Source organism: Protomyctophum bolini (assembly GCF_963924005.1).
Source record: "Protomyctophum bolini genome assembly, chromosome: 19".
NCBI lineage: Eukaryota > Metazoa > Chordata > Actinopteri > Myctophiformes > Myctophidae > Protomyctophum > Protomyctophum bolini.
Window position 1 is genome coordinate 36,495,565 of NC_137880.1, and position 16,293 is coordinate 36,511,857.

At 44.7% G+C, this 16,293-nt stretch overlaps 2 protein-coding genes across 4 annotated transcripts in view; both read left to right on the plus strand.

The window, feature by feature from the left end:
* pinx1 (PIN2 (TERF1) interacting telomerase inhibitor 1) overlaps nucleotides 1-16,293 on the plus strand; it is a 231,501-nt gene that overhangs the window by 33,608 nt on the left and 181,600 nt on the right. The window contains exon 7 of one of the 3 annotated variants that reach the window (XR_013965884.1): nucleotides 1,494-2,798. Coding sequence is in view for 2 of the 3 variants with exons in the window: in XM_080790993.1 (XP_080647119.1) it covers nucleotides 1,494-2,267 (774 nt within the window). In the remaining variant the exon portion in view is untranslated. Of the gene's footprint in view, nucleotides 1-1,493; nucleotides 4,923-16,293 lie in introns of those variants that run through there. The other 2 variants (XM_080790993.1, XM_080790992.1) reach the window with 2 other exon arrangements.
* sox7 (SRY-box transcription factor 7) lies at nucleotides 11,125-15,575 on the plus strand. Its single transcript, XM_080790987.1, has 2 exons — nucleotides 11,125-11,682; nucleotides 13,197-15,575. The coding sequence occupies exons 1-2, from the start codon at nucleotides 11,427-11,429 to the stop codon at nucleotides 14,342-14,344; spliced, it is 1,404 nt and encodes a 467-aa protein (XP_080647113.1). The 5' UTR covers nucleotides 11,125-11,426; the 3' UTR covers nucleotides 14,345-15,575.

Sequence of the window (16,293 nt, forward strand, 5' to 3'; positions counted from 1 at the left end):
CGCATAAAGGCCAAACTAGGAGGCGATTGACCTCAACATGCTTTTTTCCACGTTTATCTCTAATCTGTTTGAGGGTTTGAAAAATGCCGTGCCTGTCCCTCCTGTCCGCCATCTCAGAGACCAATACACAGAAGAGCGGCAGGCATTGTTTAGCCAGATCCTCTGGAGGAGCTTCTGTATTCTTTCAGGACAAATCATTATGCATTGAGTAGGCCATTAGGAAAATGAAGACAAATGGGTCCGCCGGGGTGGCATGACAAACTGTTTCATGGTGTGTACAGTTATAAGATTCCAGACTATACTTACTGTACCCCTGTGGTTGGACACAGTTTTCTGCACATTTTGACCCAGAAGAAACGGGTAGCCATAGTATAGCCCCCGAGGTTAGGACAGGTCTCTGGGTCGCTGTTACCTAGATTTGCTTGGGGAAAATGTACTGCACTTTTTAACTTATAACTGTTATCGGTGTCAGTGTGCCTTAACCCTTAAACCCATTCTGACCTGAGATCAGATTCTATAAATGTCTTCTACATCCTGACAGTTTTCTGAAAAAGCTATGTTTCTATGTCAGTCGTTCTTTGATTTTTCAAAAATAGCAGACCTACAAGCTCGTAGCGCGCCACTCGGTGGCGCGCTATGAGCTTGTAGATCTGCTATTTTTCAATAGCTAAAGCATAACATAATGCTAACACCAAAAGGGGTGCCTGCCCAAAATGGATTAACCCATTTAGACCTGACACGATATTCTACTAAACGCCTTCTAAAGATGTTTCTATGTCGGTGATTCTCAAACAATTCCATGTCAAGGACCCCCAGAATTATATGTTTTTCCAGGTACTCCCTGGAAGCAAAGATTTGAGTTAAAAATCTTCGCTCTGAAAGAATATAATTATGTTCAAAGATTTACACCTAATTTTCAGGATAAAAAAAAAAATAGCAGACCTACAATCTCGTTGCGCCACCCCTTAATTAACCCTTATCCCTAAACTTATTTGCCATTTTTTTTACTATTTAAAAAAACCTTTTAAAATAGTTCAAATAGCAGATCTACAAGCTCGATGTAGATCGGCTAGTTGAACTATTACAATTATTTTCAAAAATGGTAAATAAGTTTAGGCCATAATGGTGGCACAAGATGGAGCCCATGCATGAATCTCTGATGCGAAAGCGGCTGATCTACAAGCTTACAATGCATCGCACGTTTGCAATGCCTTGGGGAGACTCTAGGGTTCATGTGGTTAAAAATAACAAATGTGCGTTTAAGCAGATCTTTTAACACTCATTGTTAAATGAAAGCTCTATTCTTGGGGCCCCATTTAAACTCATGCAGATCTGGGGCCAGTTGAACCCGCCGCATGATGACTGACAATCGCCTCAGCTTTGGGGTCTTCCACCATTGTCTGGTGGTCTATTTTTGTGTCGGGCCCCTCTTAAACGCTACATGAAACCCTCGTGCGCTACCTTTTCTCATTTGTATCTTTTCTGTCTTCTAGGAGAACAATAGCAGAGATTCCCTAGAGGAGGAGAATAAGAAGAAGGAGGAGAAGAATGGGTCTCCCACCACCACCACCACCACCTCTGAACACGATGTCGAGTCCATCACCAAGACTACCATCAACACTCTCAGCATGCAGGAGTACTTTGCCCAGAAGATGGCTAAGCTGAAGAAGAGGGCCCGCGGTGGTGGTGAGGAGGCCGAAGTGTCGTCTTCCACACCCGAGGCAGAGGAGACCAACGAGACGCCGGGCTCGTCCGAAGAGGTCGCCGCCGCCGTACACGACGCGAACGTCGACGGCACGGGAGAACCACCGAAGAAGAAGAAAAAGAAGAAGAAAAGGAACAGCGAGGTTAAGGAGGAGACGACAGAGACCGCTGTTACTCCCGGTATCATCGAGGGAGTTGAGGATCAGGAGGAGGGTGGCTGTTCAGAGAAGAAGAAGAAGAAGAAGAAGAGGAAAAAGGCGAAAAAGGAGGAAGAAGATGCCGTGAACGGGGAGGACTGCAGCTCCACCTCTGGTCTGGAGCAGAATGGCACGGAGGAGGACCACCTGCCCCCTGCTAAGAAGAAGAAGCACAAAGCTGGCAATAAGGACACGGATACGATAGATGGACCGACTGAGAACCTAGACGTGGAGTCTGAGGTCGTACACAAGAAGAAAAAGAAGAAGCACAGAGAACAGGTGGACAGTGAGGTTCTAGTAGTGGCTCAGGAGGAGGAGGTAGAGAAGAAATCCAAAAAGCACAAGAAGGAAAAAAAGAACAATTAGGCCACAATTTAAAGTTTTGTTTTTTTTCAACCAAGGTTCATGTTTTGGATTATTAGAGAAAGTAAAAGTTGAGTGTTAATTAATTTTCATTTGCTGCTTTCTTTTGTTTTAACGATTTTAGCTTTTTTTTTTTTTTACGGCATTCGAACACGTGGCTAAATATTTATTTAGAATAAGACGTATTTAGTCACATGTTCGAATGCCCCCGCCGCCCCATAAAACATAGCTAAAATCATTGAAACGAAAGAAAGCAGAAAATAAAAAAAACTCACCTTTTACTGTCTCCAACAACCTAAAACATGAACCTTGGTTGAAAAGAAAAGAAAAACTTGTCCTTCAACTTTTTTTTCTTTACCTTTTCCAGTATATAATAATTCTGATAAAACATCTGCACACTGTATCGCTGCTCCCAAATGCAAGTCCACTCTGCTAACGTCCCTCAGGCTCATCCTTCCAGTGTTGGTTTCGTCGCTCGCATTGCGTCACGCTGCAACGCGTTGTGAGCTTGTAGATCGGCTATTTTCAGCCAGTGTAAAAACAACGTCATTACGACGGCATCATGGCCCGCCCAAATACATTTTAGTTTAGTCGACAAAATCAACCGTAGATTTAGTCGACTAAAATGAAAATCTCATGACATTTAACTAACACATTTCTCAAATCGTCATTGTTGGTGAATTGTGATTCTATGCTTTCAGAGCTTGTACGATGGGACAGACATTTATGCTTAAACTCATTCACTGCCCTGGCTGTCTGAAGGAATGCCAGTCTGTTCCAGTCACTGCCATGATGTACTGTGTCAGGACCGGTGCCTTTATTCAAGGGGTAAGAAAATATCCCGGGTCTTGAACCGGAAGTTAGCGAAAAAGCAAAGGGATTCCCTAGCGGATTATTTTTGGACCACCCGAGGCATGAATTTTGTAATCGCGACCAGCGGCGTCAACATTTTGATCATAAACCCAATCTGGGGGGGAAAAATGAGATATAAGGGTTTTAAGATTTCAGTCAACATGCAAGTAGACCAGGGGGAACACTTTAATTGACAGAAAATAAATTGGTGGGTTTCGAGTTAAAATATGTTTTAAAACCTCCTTTCTATGGAGCCTTTTTATTGTTAATCTTGGGATCTGAACGGTACAAGAAAGTGTATTCTTGTACTGATGCTCCGCTACTGATGATCCTGCCTTGCTGTAGAATGACATCAAACCGTCAAATTAATCATCTTTCATTTTCGGTCTCGCCAATTCTTTTATTTATTTTTGCTGCTAGGCAATGCCTTGCTCAGCAGCCCCACCCACCCAACCTGTTTCGTGCGCGTTCACACCGTTCACTTCCTCGTTTAGGAACCCAATAATGACCAGGTGTATCAATATTTAAATGGAGAAGTATGCAAATATATTATTTACGTGATGAAATCAGATTTGAGCATTTGATTATCTAAATAACTGATGTGGTTTTAGACGTCACTGCCATTCATTGCCACGGTTGGAAAGATGCAACCAGTCATATCTCAGTCGTACAGAGCAGTGGTTCCCAAACTGTTTCATGACAAGGACCCCCAGATTTACATGTATTCGTCCGTGGACCCCCATTTGTAGAGAGACGCCAGAGACCCCCATAAGGGACGATTGTTACGGCTCCAGCAGTGATTCTCAACCTAACTTTAATTTCAGTTTATCATGAATTATAGGCTACGGAACCCCCACTTTTGTTTTACCAAAAACGTCCCTAAACGTCTTAAGGATTGGAAACGAGTGGTGCCTTGGACGTCTGTGGACGTCCTAGCGACGTCCTAAAGACGCGGGCCGAGATAAGAATATTCAGAATTTTTCCAATTTATTTTTTTGGCATTTCGCTTTTCGCTTGCCGTATGCTAACGCTCTGTGCAATTGCTTTTTGGAGTTTATATAAATGTATTAAGATGATCGGGGATTATGAGCTCACTTTGTCAAGTCAACTTTTTTAAGAAAGTATTTCCGGTTCATGGCTTTCAGAGTAAAAGCGATCAGACTACTCTGGCACTATCGGGGCCTCTATTTTGATGCACGTTGGCGTACTCAATGTGTTAATGGCATTTCTATCTCTGAGACTCTAATGTATATTGTAAAATCAAAGTTAATTTATCTCTGAGAGTGTACAACCCATAAGGGACTATCATTTAGCTGGGGACCCCCTGGAACTCCCTCAAGGACTCCTAGGGGGTCCCCGGACCCCACCGGTCTCCAACTATAGCTAGTGTGGGCCAATTGTACTACTAGCGTACTCCACCACACATAACGGCATAGAATATCAATGTATTTAATTGCAATACATCCTGGACTGGATCTTTTAAATCATAGCATCCTTTTAATTGCATTATCTAGCCAGCATTTATAGGTGTGCGTGTGTGTGTGTGGCCTCTGCTTTTCGAACAAAAAAAAACCCTACATATATGCATGTGATTCACATGAATTATACCTTGTTTGTGTTGATTTTGTTGACACATTTCAGTATGACAAAAATCCAAGCTGTTAACAAACAGTTGTTAAATGATTCTTGGGAAAACTGACGAGTAGTTATTCAGGTGCCTTTCAATGAATCAGAAAAGTCCTCTTTCAATAAATCAACATTATGCACATGTGTTTTTCTTCCATATATTTTAAAGAAATGCAAATTGTTCTCCCCGTGTCCCCTAGGGTAGATACCCACACAAAAAAACATGCAGTAATCCTGGTCTCTAAACTGCCTCCCCCTGGCCAGGAACTGGTTGGAATAACGTGTTCTTTCCACGCGCTTACGTCCAACCAGGGAAACTCCCCCCTGTCAGGTGTAAAGGAGTGACTTGGACACTCAGGCATGAAGGAAGCATGAGTTAAGTCCGTTGCTCTCCCCTTGTCCCCCATATATGGGGACTAGGTTGGTGGAGGGTGTGTAGAGCGCACACATTATCGTGGGATAAAAAAAAAAGAAGAAATGCGAATTGTTTTTTACAAATGATTACCGAACAACCTACTCTGAGGATTCGTAGATGGAGTTGCACATGTTGGGTTTAGCAATTCTTTTTATTTTGGTGCACGACTGTCATAATAGTATAAATTGTGCTGTAATCAACACCTAGCTAAATGATGAACGTCATTCCGTCTCTTGCATGAACTGATGAGCTGTTTGCGACAGTCCTATGTATCAATAGAGAGAAGTATGGCCCAAACTGCCAAACTGTCCTATGTATCAATATAGAGAAGTATGGCCCAAACTGCCAAACAGTCCTATGTATCAATAGAGAGAAGTATGGCCCAAACTGAAATGGAATTCACAGCAGACTCCTGTCTCCTAACAGATATGATTAATGACGTTCTGAATTCCTGTTCTTTTTGACTGAACAGACCAGACCCTTAACAAGCTAGTCTTGTTCGTTCTGAGACAGAGTGGGTGTTATGAGTCAAAAGAGGAAAAAAGGAAACTAGCCTTCTGCTGCTGCTGTCAAAATATGTATAGCATACATTCCCATCAATGTCAATTTACGGATTCATAATAATATGATTTCATTAACGGCCTCGTGTATTTTTGTCTTAATTTAGTTCCTTTTTTGTGTGTATCGCTAAGGTGTAACTGTAAGGTTTGTCTCATCAATCTTAATGCGGGTGAATTCAGCCAGGACACAATTAAAATGAAATAAACTCATAAACAGATTAACGTGACAAATGTTTAGACTACTTTTGATATTAAGTCGGATGAATATTTTGTTTTTCTCATGTCTTGGGCATGATACTTGACAAAAACAATGTTCAGGAACAATTATATTTTTCTTGTATTTGCCTGCCATGCCCCCAATGTATGCTCCATTGTAGGACGTTGCTCGTGCTCTGGAAATATCAGATCTATACAAGCTCACGACTTCATCAGCCAGGAGTTGTAGATCGGCTATTTTCTGCACAAGACACTGACAAATAATGAATAGGCTAATCCACACTCCCTGACCTAAACGCCTACAGGGTCACGCTCTCATCAATCTAAAGCTCATCTTAATCTCAGTCTAAACAAAGACTGGCCTACTAATATCCTATCCAACTAATGGTTGCCTACACTGCGCATTTATAAATTCAAGCAATGCTGGATTCCATTTTACATGTAAAGTCTAATTGACAATTAAATAGCCAACTTGTTAAGACTTGTGGAATAGAGTCTTTAACATTATGGAATGGTGTCTTGGAGTCTACTAAGGGTCTTATAATCTTGGTAACATTAAAACAAGTAGGCTACACGCACGGCCGTGTGAACAACATGCTGATATATTTCCACCCACTCAGTGGTTAACAAATAAGGAAAACCCCATTCCTGGAGAGCATATAGCCTGGCTACTTCATAGTATGTATTGCGTAAGTATGGTGTCACCAGAGTAATAATAGTAAGAGTGGCGACACTAGCGCTCACTCCCATTGTAACAATGGAATACTCTCTTCACACTCTGTGTCACATAATGCACATGATTCATAGACTGACACGTGGATGCCTCAATTCGCAAACTCACGCTGACTTAGTTAGGTCAAGTTTACAAACTATCATACATTTTCGCTGCTGACACACATAACTGTTAATGTTAAAGATAGGATGAATCTCCCTTTTGGTTTTTTAAAGCATGGCCTGGGCCGGCCTAGTGGTCCAGGCACCTATAGGCTCGTGGTCCAGCCTGACAACATGCCGTGGGTTCGAGTCCCGATCCCGACGACCTTTGCTGCGTGTGTGTGTGTCCCCAACACCTCTCCCCATTTCCTGTCAATACTATCTAGTACTACCTAGCAATAAAGTCATAAAAGCCCCAAGTGTTCAGTAACCGGTCTCCCTGTCTCTCCAGCTCTTCAATAATGGAGAAGATGCATTTGCAGGTATCGGTGATGAAATCTCAGCCAATCGGGAGAGTATCAGCTTCATTGTCTCCACCAGGCCGAAGGCATGGGGAGAGAGTATGTTTTGCACTCCGTTCGTCAGTGTGTGCGTGCGTGCGTCGGTCTGTCCGTCCGTCCGTCCGTCTGTTACCAGCTAATCTCTGGCACCGTTAACCCGGTCGATGCCAAACTTTGCGCACACACTCCCTGGATGCCAACGATGAACCTCTGCCCCAAATTTTCCAGAACGGCCTGTTATGGCGCCACCAGGAGGCCGACTTTTGTAAAACACATTTCTTTATATTACTACTCCAGATTTTATCCCAAAATCCCGCAAATCATTACACAGTATCTCTCTATAGTCATGTGCTCAAAGCGGATCTGTCCAATATTTCATATTCCATCCTAATTGGCTAACATTGGCTTTCAAAGATTGCAGGATTGGCCCATTTTGAACAAAAAGCCTCAAATCATGAACGCAGCGTGCAATTTACGTGAAATCTTTCACACACTTTCCTACTAGGCTGAGGAATATATCCCAACCTTTTCACATTGGCCTGTTATAGCGCCACCAACAGATGTATTTTTGCAAGACACATTTTTTGAACAAAATGCCTCAAATCATCCAATTGCCATCAAAGGCTTAAGAAGAAATGGCACCCTTTTCACATTGGCCTATTATAGCGCCACCAGGAGGCCACAGCCTGACCTGCAGCCCTGGTGGAGACCTGTGCCCCGAGGAGCACTTTATCTAGTTTTTATAGTGTTCCAGTTCCATATTTGTCTGCTCATTTCTCTGTGTCATGATCACTTCCAAATGTAATCTGTATCCTAACCGAGTTCTCTCTATCCTGATTTGATCAGATCGGTATCCCAACCTGAAGATGCATTTTTTCTGTTTAAAAAGAGCTGGAGAGATGCAGGAGTATTGAGAAAACACTCGAGTACTATCGTAATGTAGATGTTTTATCCAAAGAAAAGCACTTGTCTTAAACCCTACCTTTTTAATTGAATTCAGAGATTTTACAAATGGACCCTTGCTGGAGTGTATAGGCCTATAACTATAACTCTGAGAGTGTGCATACTTTAACACTTTCTTTTTTTTAACCAGTGTGTAGGTTATAGCCTACTACACACACACACTCAATGTCAGAGCGTGGGGAGGAAGTGTGGGTCTATATATCACCCATGTGTCTGCTCTCTCTACGCAATCTGGGGCATCAGGTGCCGGGGTATCCTGTTCCTGTGGGGGTAAAGAGAGAGTCCCACACAGAGCAGAACTCTGAGAGAGTCCTGGCTCTGGACCTGACACCTCATTCTGACTGCTCGCCCCGTCGTGTGTAATGGATGTGTAATACAAGCTCCGATGCACGTTCCCCTGTGGAGCCACATCACAGGAAGGCCTATAGTAGTATATATATACTATTATATCCCATGTAGATGGCAAGTACTATATACTAGGACAAAATGCTACACTTGCAAAAACAAAACCTGCATGGATGGGAGATATTGTTGGTGGATTATGAGGTGAGCAGGAAGAGAGAGACATGTTATTTAGAACAGAGGTACCCGGAAAGGAACTGGTTGGAATAACGTGTTCCTTTCACGCGCTACGTCCAACCAGGGAAACTCCCCCCTGTCAGGTGTAAAGGAGCAACTTGGACACTCAGACATGAAGGAAGCATGAGTTCAAGTCCGTTGCTCTCCCCAGGTTGGCGGAGGGTGTGTATAGAGCCCAGGATCACATTAGATGATTGACACAGGGGTGAAAATGGGTTACAAAATCGTGGGTTAAAAAAAAGAAAGAAAAAAAAAGAACAGAGGTACCCAAACGTTTTCATGTCAAGGACCCCCAAATTGACACGTATTATAGCCCGCGGACCCCCCATTTGAATACATTATGCCAGGGACCCCCTATAAGAGAAGATCTTTACGGCTCTGGCAGTGATTCTCAACCCGTAATTTCAAGGACCCCCTGCAGTTTGACATGCATATTAGTCTATACGGAACCCCCCATTTAATGGCATTTCTATCTCTGCAACCCTCAATTTATATTTATGGGATTCAGATTTTATGGGGGCCAGTTGCAGCCGTCCATATAGGTGCCCTTTGAGAGCGGTTTTGAAGGAGTCAAGGGATTCACATGTCTTAATGACTGTTGGTATAGTGCGTTCCACATTTTGGTGGCATATAGGAGCGAAATTAATTTAGTCCCTTAATTGTTTGTGCCAAATCTGGGTTGCACATGGTTTGTTGAACTCCCTCTGGTGGTGTGGAACAGTGGACTTTGTTGACATTAAAGAAGTATTTACACATGCATGCGGTATCTTGGTGGTGTAGCGAATCTTATGGACCAGACCCATTGTATAAGATGCTGTAATCTGGGTTCGGGGGGGTGAGGCCCAGTAGTAGCCTGACCAGTTTGTTTAGGGAAGTCTGGAGCCTTGTTTTAAGGGCCTTTGAGGTGCTGTGGTGCATGCATAGTCGAAGAAACCTTGTATGAGGGGGCTCCTATATGGGCTCTTCAAGGTGTTAGCCCGGGACTGTGTGTGTGTGTGTGTGTGTGTGTGTGTGTGTGTGTGTGTGTGTGTGTGTGTGTGTGTGTGTGTGTGTGTGTGTGTGTGTGTGTGTGTGTGTGTGTGTGTGTGTGTGTGTGTGTGTGTGTGTGTGTGTGTGTGTGTGCGCGCGCGCGTGCGTGCAGTGTGTGTGTCACTGCGCGCGCGTGCGTGCAGTGTGTGTGTCACTGCGCGCGCGTGCGTGCAGTGTGTGTGTCACTGCGCGCGCGTGCGTGCAGTGTGTGTGTCACTGCGCGCGCGTGCGTGCAGTGTGTGTGTCACTGCGCGCGCGTGCGTGCAGTGTGTGTGTCACTGCGCGCGCGTGCGTGCAGTGTGTGTGTCACTGCGTGCGCGTGCCAGCGAGCATGTGTATCCTGTCAACAGGAACTCCTGGTTTTGATATGCACTCCAGTCGCTTCTGAGTTCTGACCACAGAGGGAAACTGATTTGTGTGGTGGTGGTGCGCACTGTGCACTGTGGCAGCAGTGTGGTGGTGGTGCGCACTGCGCTCAATGGTGGTCGTTTCCCATTCTCACCACATAAATGACAATGTTTCAGTGTTTCTAAACCAACCCACTTTAAACCCTTATAGTCTGGACCTGAGTTGGCTTTTTTCACGTCTTAAATAGTATAGGCTACACAAGCCCCATGCAGTGCATTTGGGACCGGGCTTGTAGATCTGCTATTTTTCCTCTCCCTTACATAGTATTAAATGTTCAAGTGGTTTAAAGGGAAATATTTATAGATAAGGACATCGTGGCAGAGAGAAGCAGTCCCTGAGGTTTATATACATCACTAGGCTACTGTATAGTAGTACACTCACCTAGGCAGTTTGCCATGATGCAGTTGTAAAGTGCACTGCAAAACTGGTCGGATGAGTTTGAGAGAGACGGTCTTTCCTAATCCTGACTAGAACTATAGGAGTTGTTTCAGAGGCATTCTACGTCATCACAAGTGCAAAAATAGCTATTCCCCCCCCAACCCTCAATATATTTTAATGGTGTCATTGTGATATAATCAAACAAATAGATAGGCCTTAGCCTTGTGTACAATAGTGTACATTTCCTTAAGTATAGTTTCCATCATGTATTGGAGGAATAGCTGCTATTTAGGCCATGATCAAACAATACAATCAAGAGACAATCATTACCCCAATTGTTTATATCTGAAGAAAACAAAAAAGGGGGATTATTTTAAATGGTCGAACAACGTGTTGTTTTGTTTTTTTTAGTAGTCAATGGTGTTGAAATGTTGCCCTCTCTCTCTCTCTCTCTCTCTCTCTCTCTCTCTCTCTCTCTCTCTCTCCCCCCTCTTCCCTTTTCTTTCACGGGGCTCAAGTTGCAATCAAGGAGGAGCTGAGAGTCCTGCGGGGTTTCTCTTGGAACCTGCTCCTCAAATATAAAGCGCTCCCCCCATAGCTTCAGCACGAGGAAGGAAACACTGACTGAACCACCACAACTCTCCTTAAACCAGCAACAACAACACAGCAGCACATCACAGGCTTTATACACTGCAGCTTCAACAACCACCCACTGGAATCTTGCTTTTAGTTTGCTGTGATTTTCGGTCTTTTTAAACTTTTTAACTTACACGCGTCTGTAGAAAGCAAAACTTTATTTTACCCCGACTGACTCAGTGAGGAGAGAGAGAGAGAGAGAGAGAGTGAGAACTGAGAAGCGCATCTTTTTAAGTTTCGCAGAGAGAGAGAGAGAGCGAGAGCGCGCACTGCAGAATTAGATCAGATGGCTGCCCTGATCAGCGCGTACTCGTCCTGGCCGGAGTCCTTCGAGTGTTCCGCGGGAGGCGACGGCGACGTGCCCGGCGGCTCCTCGCACAGGACCGGGCCCGGTGGCGCCGGCGGCGGCGGCGTGGACAAGGCGTCGGAGCCGCGCATCCGACGGCCCATGAACGCGTTCATGGTGTGGGCGAAAGATGAGCGCAAGCGCCTGGCCGTCCAGAACCCGGACCTGCACAATGCGGAGCTCAGCAAAATGTTGGGTGAGATGATGGAAGTTTATTTTTTATTTTTAAAGTTGGCCTGTAAAAATGCCCATGTATTAGCCTATATTACTGTTGTTATTATTGTTATTGTTATTGTTATTGTTATTATTATTATTATTATTATTATGATTATGTTATTGTATAGGCTATATTTAAACAAAGTTCCCTAGGCCTCGGCAGCTTCTGCCCAAAAGTTTTCAAAGTTGAACACAATTTATATACTGTTGCGAAATTGAAGAAAAATGTACGTGGCCTACACAAACAACAATAATAACCAAACTTGGAATGTAACTTTTTTTGTTTTAACACAATCAAAACAAAACATAGCCTACACTTTAGATGACATAAAATAAATAAATACAGAGACTCACGGAAATTAGGCTAAACCTATGAAGAGTCTTCAGCCTAAAATGCTCAAAATGTTTAAATAACCACAAAATCTATCGATTAAACCCAACGTTTGTAACAGACAGCACTGCAGTGCCTGTAGAAATGCAATTACTTTCATTAGCCTTAATGCTTAAATCAAATGTTTAATTCAAAAACTGGGTCAAACTTTTGTAAAAACTGGCACAATGTTCATCTAAACAACACAGTTTATATGCTCGTCTTTTGGTTCCAAGCTTTAAAATATAACATAACATTAGGCTAATAAAATCTAAATGAGCTGAAGATGAAAAAAAGGTGAAGATTGAATTAAGTAACGAAGAAAGTTTTAATATTAGTGGCTTCTTTTTTATTGATCAGCTAATTTATTAACACATGAATAGTTTAGTTTATTTCAATCTTTCAGAGAGACATTCAGAGAGACATTACACATAAAACAGTTATGTTTTAGGTGATCGAAAAGGCAGAAGCTTATATAGCTTATTCAACACATACATTTTGTCATTTTGAAAAACACTATAATTCCTTGGTTTACATTTTGATAACCTATAAGTATTTTGATGACTAGCTGGCGTTGTATACCTATACGGTTTTATGAGATATGGCCTGCTTTCCTTTTCAAAATGTTATAGTCTAAACATCTTATAGAACAAAATATAGCGTACTTTCATGGCTGGACGTTTATTTTTTTCCCCTCAACGCAATTGGACACCTTTTTAGACAAGTTGTCTAAAAGATTGTGTTTTTAAGCTCAATCTACTATTTCATATTATGTTCTCACTAAAAGAACATGAGAAAGTCAGAGGTATTTATATAGGCCTATAGCTAATTATTATTATTATTATTATTATTAGGCCTATAGCTAATTATTAATAACATTGTGCTCATTAACAATAAACAACACAGTGTTAACCATTAACTTGATGAACTGGATTACATTTATTTATTATTATCATTGTTATTATCATTATTATTATTATTATTATTAATAGGCCTATATAAAAATGACTGCAAAAAAAGGTAAAATACACATTATAACTTGTGAGAACAAATCCTATAGAATATTCTCCAAAACAAAAACCCACACAATATTTTAACGGCTTTCGTTCTTCCCCACATTGCAGGCAAGTCGTGGAAGGCCCTGACGCCGCCCCAGAAGAGGCCCTACGTGGAGGAGGCCGAGCGGCTGCGCGTGCAGCACATGCAGGACTATCCCAACTACAAGTACCGGCCGCGGCGGAAGAAGCAGCTGAAGCGCATCTGCAAGCGCGTGGACCCGGGCTTCCTGCTGAGCGGCCTGCAGGCTCCCCCGGGCCTGGACCAGAACTCCCCCCTCACCGACCACCGCGGCGTGGTCCTCTGTCACCCGCTGGACATTAAGGACGACGGCGGGGGCCTCAGCCCCGGCTCGGCGGCCGTCCTTCACGGCTACTCCTCCTCCCCCAGCCCCGGGGGCTCTCTGCCCGGCGTCAGGAGCTTCCGAGTGGATGGCTCCTCCAACAGCAGCAGCTTCGACACCTACCCGTACGGCCTGCCCACCCCGCCCGAGATGTCCCCCCTGGACCACCACGCCATGGACCAGGAGCACAGCGGCATGCCCTCCTCCTCCTCCTACTACGCCTCCAGCTCCTCCTGCTCGTCCTCGGCGTCCTGCCCGGACGAGCGCTGCGGTCAGCATCATCAGTCGATGCACGAGGGCAGCCCGCCGCCGCCGCCCTACCACACCGACTACGGCCAGACGCAGCTGAACCTCGTCAGCCACGTCTCCCACATGTCCCATCAGGGCCCTCCTCCTCCTCAGCTGTCGTACTACGGCGGCACGGCGTTCACCCAGCTCCAGCACCACGGGGGGCTGCACCCTCACCCTCACCACCACCACCACCACCACCTGGGCCACCTGGGCCAGCTGTCCCCGCCGCCCGAGCAGCAGCAGCAGCAACACCTGGAGACTCTGGACCAGCTGAGCCAGGTGGAGCTTCTGGGGGAGGTGGACCGCGACGAGTTCGACCAGTACCTGAACTCCACTGGGGGGGGAGCCGGCGGCGGCGGGTTCCACCACCTCCTCCACCACCAGCAGCACCCCGAGCAGCAGCAGGGGGGCGGCGTGGGGGGCATGACGGTGACGGGTCACATCCAGGTGACCTCCTCCTCCTCCTCCTCTGTCTCCGCCGTCGCCGCGTCCTGTCCCAGCAGCAGCTCCACGGAAAACAGCCTCATCTCGGTGCTCGCAGACGCCACGGCGGCCTACTATAACAACTATGGCATCTCATAAAGCCGTCGACCCTAACCCCCCCCCTTCCCCCCACCCCCCTCCACCCTCACCCCCCTCCGAACGGCACTCAGTCACCATGGCTGTGATTGACTGATCAGAGTTGGAGAGATGGGTCAAGATGTGTCTTTCGGGGGGTGAAGTTGCTCCCCTTCTTTGACTGACTTCTGACTGACTTGAGAACACTTTCCGGTCCTATAATAAGCTGCTGGTGGTGGTTGGGGGGGGATTTGAATGACGGAACCACAGATTGACGTCACGTGTATACATTTGGGCAACTCATCAAAGACACGAAGCAATTTTACGGAGCAATATGATTGTCTGGAGCCATGGGAAGAACAAAGAGGAATTGGGGAAGGGGTGAGGGGAGAGAGAGAGAGAGAGAGAGAGAGAGAGGGAGAGAGGATGACAGAACTTTAATGGACACCTCAGGGATGCGCACACTGGACACTCTAGTTTGTCATGAAATTTCACGAAACCTGAAGAACAATCGCAAGCGGACTCTTTGTCGAAACTGTAAAATGTCTTTTATTCGTCGTTGCCACATGTCGTGGCACAACATGTACAGATCATGCTCTTTAGAAAGCTAATTTAAGAACGTTGATGTTTCGCATAAATGCTAACTGTAATGCTATTATCGATTCCTTCCATTTGAATGTTTGTATTATTTGTTCATGCTCTCATTTAGCTGGGAGTCTTACCTCAGTAGTTTGTAATTGGATGAGGATTAGTTGGACATTTCTTATGCAATTCTCCCCGACAAAAATGGTGTATAATTAGAAAAAGAATATGGCATTTATACTTCTTTTCAAGTACTTAATAATATATTATCATAATCTTTACAATGGAAAATAACGATGACTATATGTATGCCGATTTAGGTTTGTGAAAGCCAATTAATTTAAAAAATAAAGTTCCACTTTTATATTGATGTAATTGCTACTTTGACATAACATTCCCATGCACACAGACACCGGAAGGCCAGCAGACATAACAATTAATTATTCTTTAAGTGCAGTGCAGGTGATGAATTTGACAAACTTCTCAAGATGTGTGCAGTAGCTCGTATACAAAACAAAACACACATTTCTATACTCCTTGTGGTATTCTAGCCTATACCTTGAGACTATAATTAATACAATCGCCATGTGATTCATTAATAAAGGGGATAAAGGAAAGCAAGGCGGCTCCTGGTTAATAGTTTGGAGTATGAAGTGCGTGTGTGTGTGTGTGTGTGTGTGTGTGTGTGCTGGAGGGGACATTTTCATTTGATAACGTTATTGGCGTGTGCTACTTGTGAAAACGGTCTCTCTTACTCGGTGTTCTTTTCATTTAAAGTGTGTCAGCAACTCGCAATCGCACTGACTGACTATTTTCGGCTCCTTGCAGCCTTTAGCTTGTTCCATCTATTTGGCCCTCACTCACACCCACCCACCCACTCCCTTGTTCCATCTATTTGGCCCTCACACCCACCCACCCACCCACTCCCTTGTTCCATCTATTTGGCCCTCACACCCACCCACTCCCTGCATGGCTGTCTTTTCTCCCCTCCGTCATCTCTTCTCCATCCGTCTCTCTCTCTCTCCTCTCGCTTTCATGTCACCCTGGTTCAGAGGATTAGTGTAAGACAGGCACTGCCACCCGCCCGCCCGCCCGCATCTCAACCGTCCTTTTGTTTTCCCAGAGTCTTATTCTGTGGGTGCCGTTCGTTCGTTCTCAGGCGTTCGGGACACCCCCCCCCCCCCCCCCCATTCCCTTTGCACCCCACCCCCTCACCCCATGTTCTGTATCTTGCTGATGCAGACCTTTCATAATCTGCTTGAAATAAATAAATAAATCCCGGAGCCTTGTTGACTGTTTTACACGTTCCTAATTTTCTTTTTGTCGCCGTCCTCCCCCACTCTCATGCTTCTCTCTCTCTCTCTCTCTCTCTCTCTCTCCCAGCCCTCGCA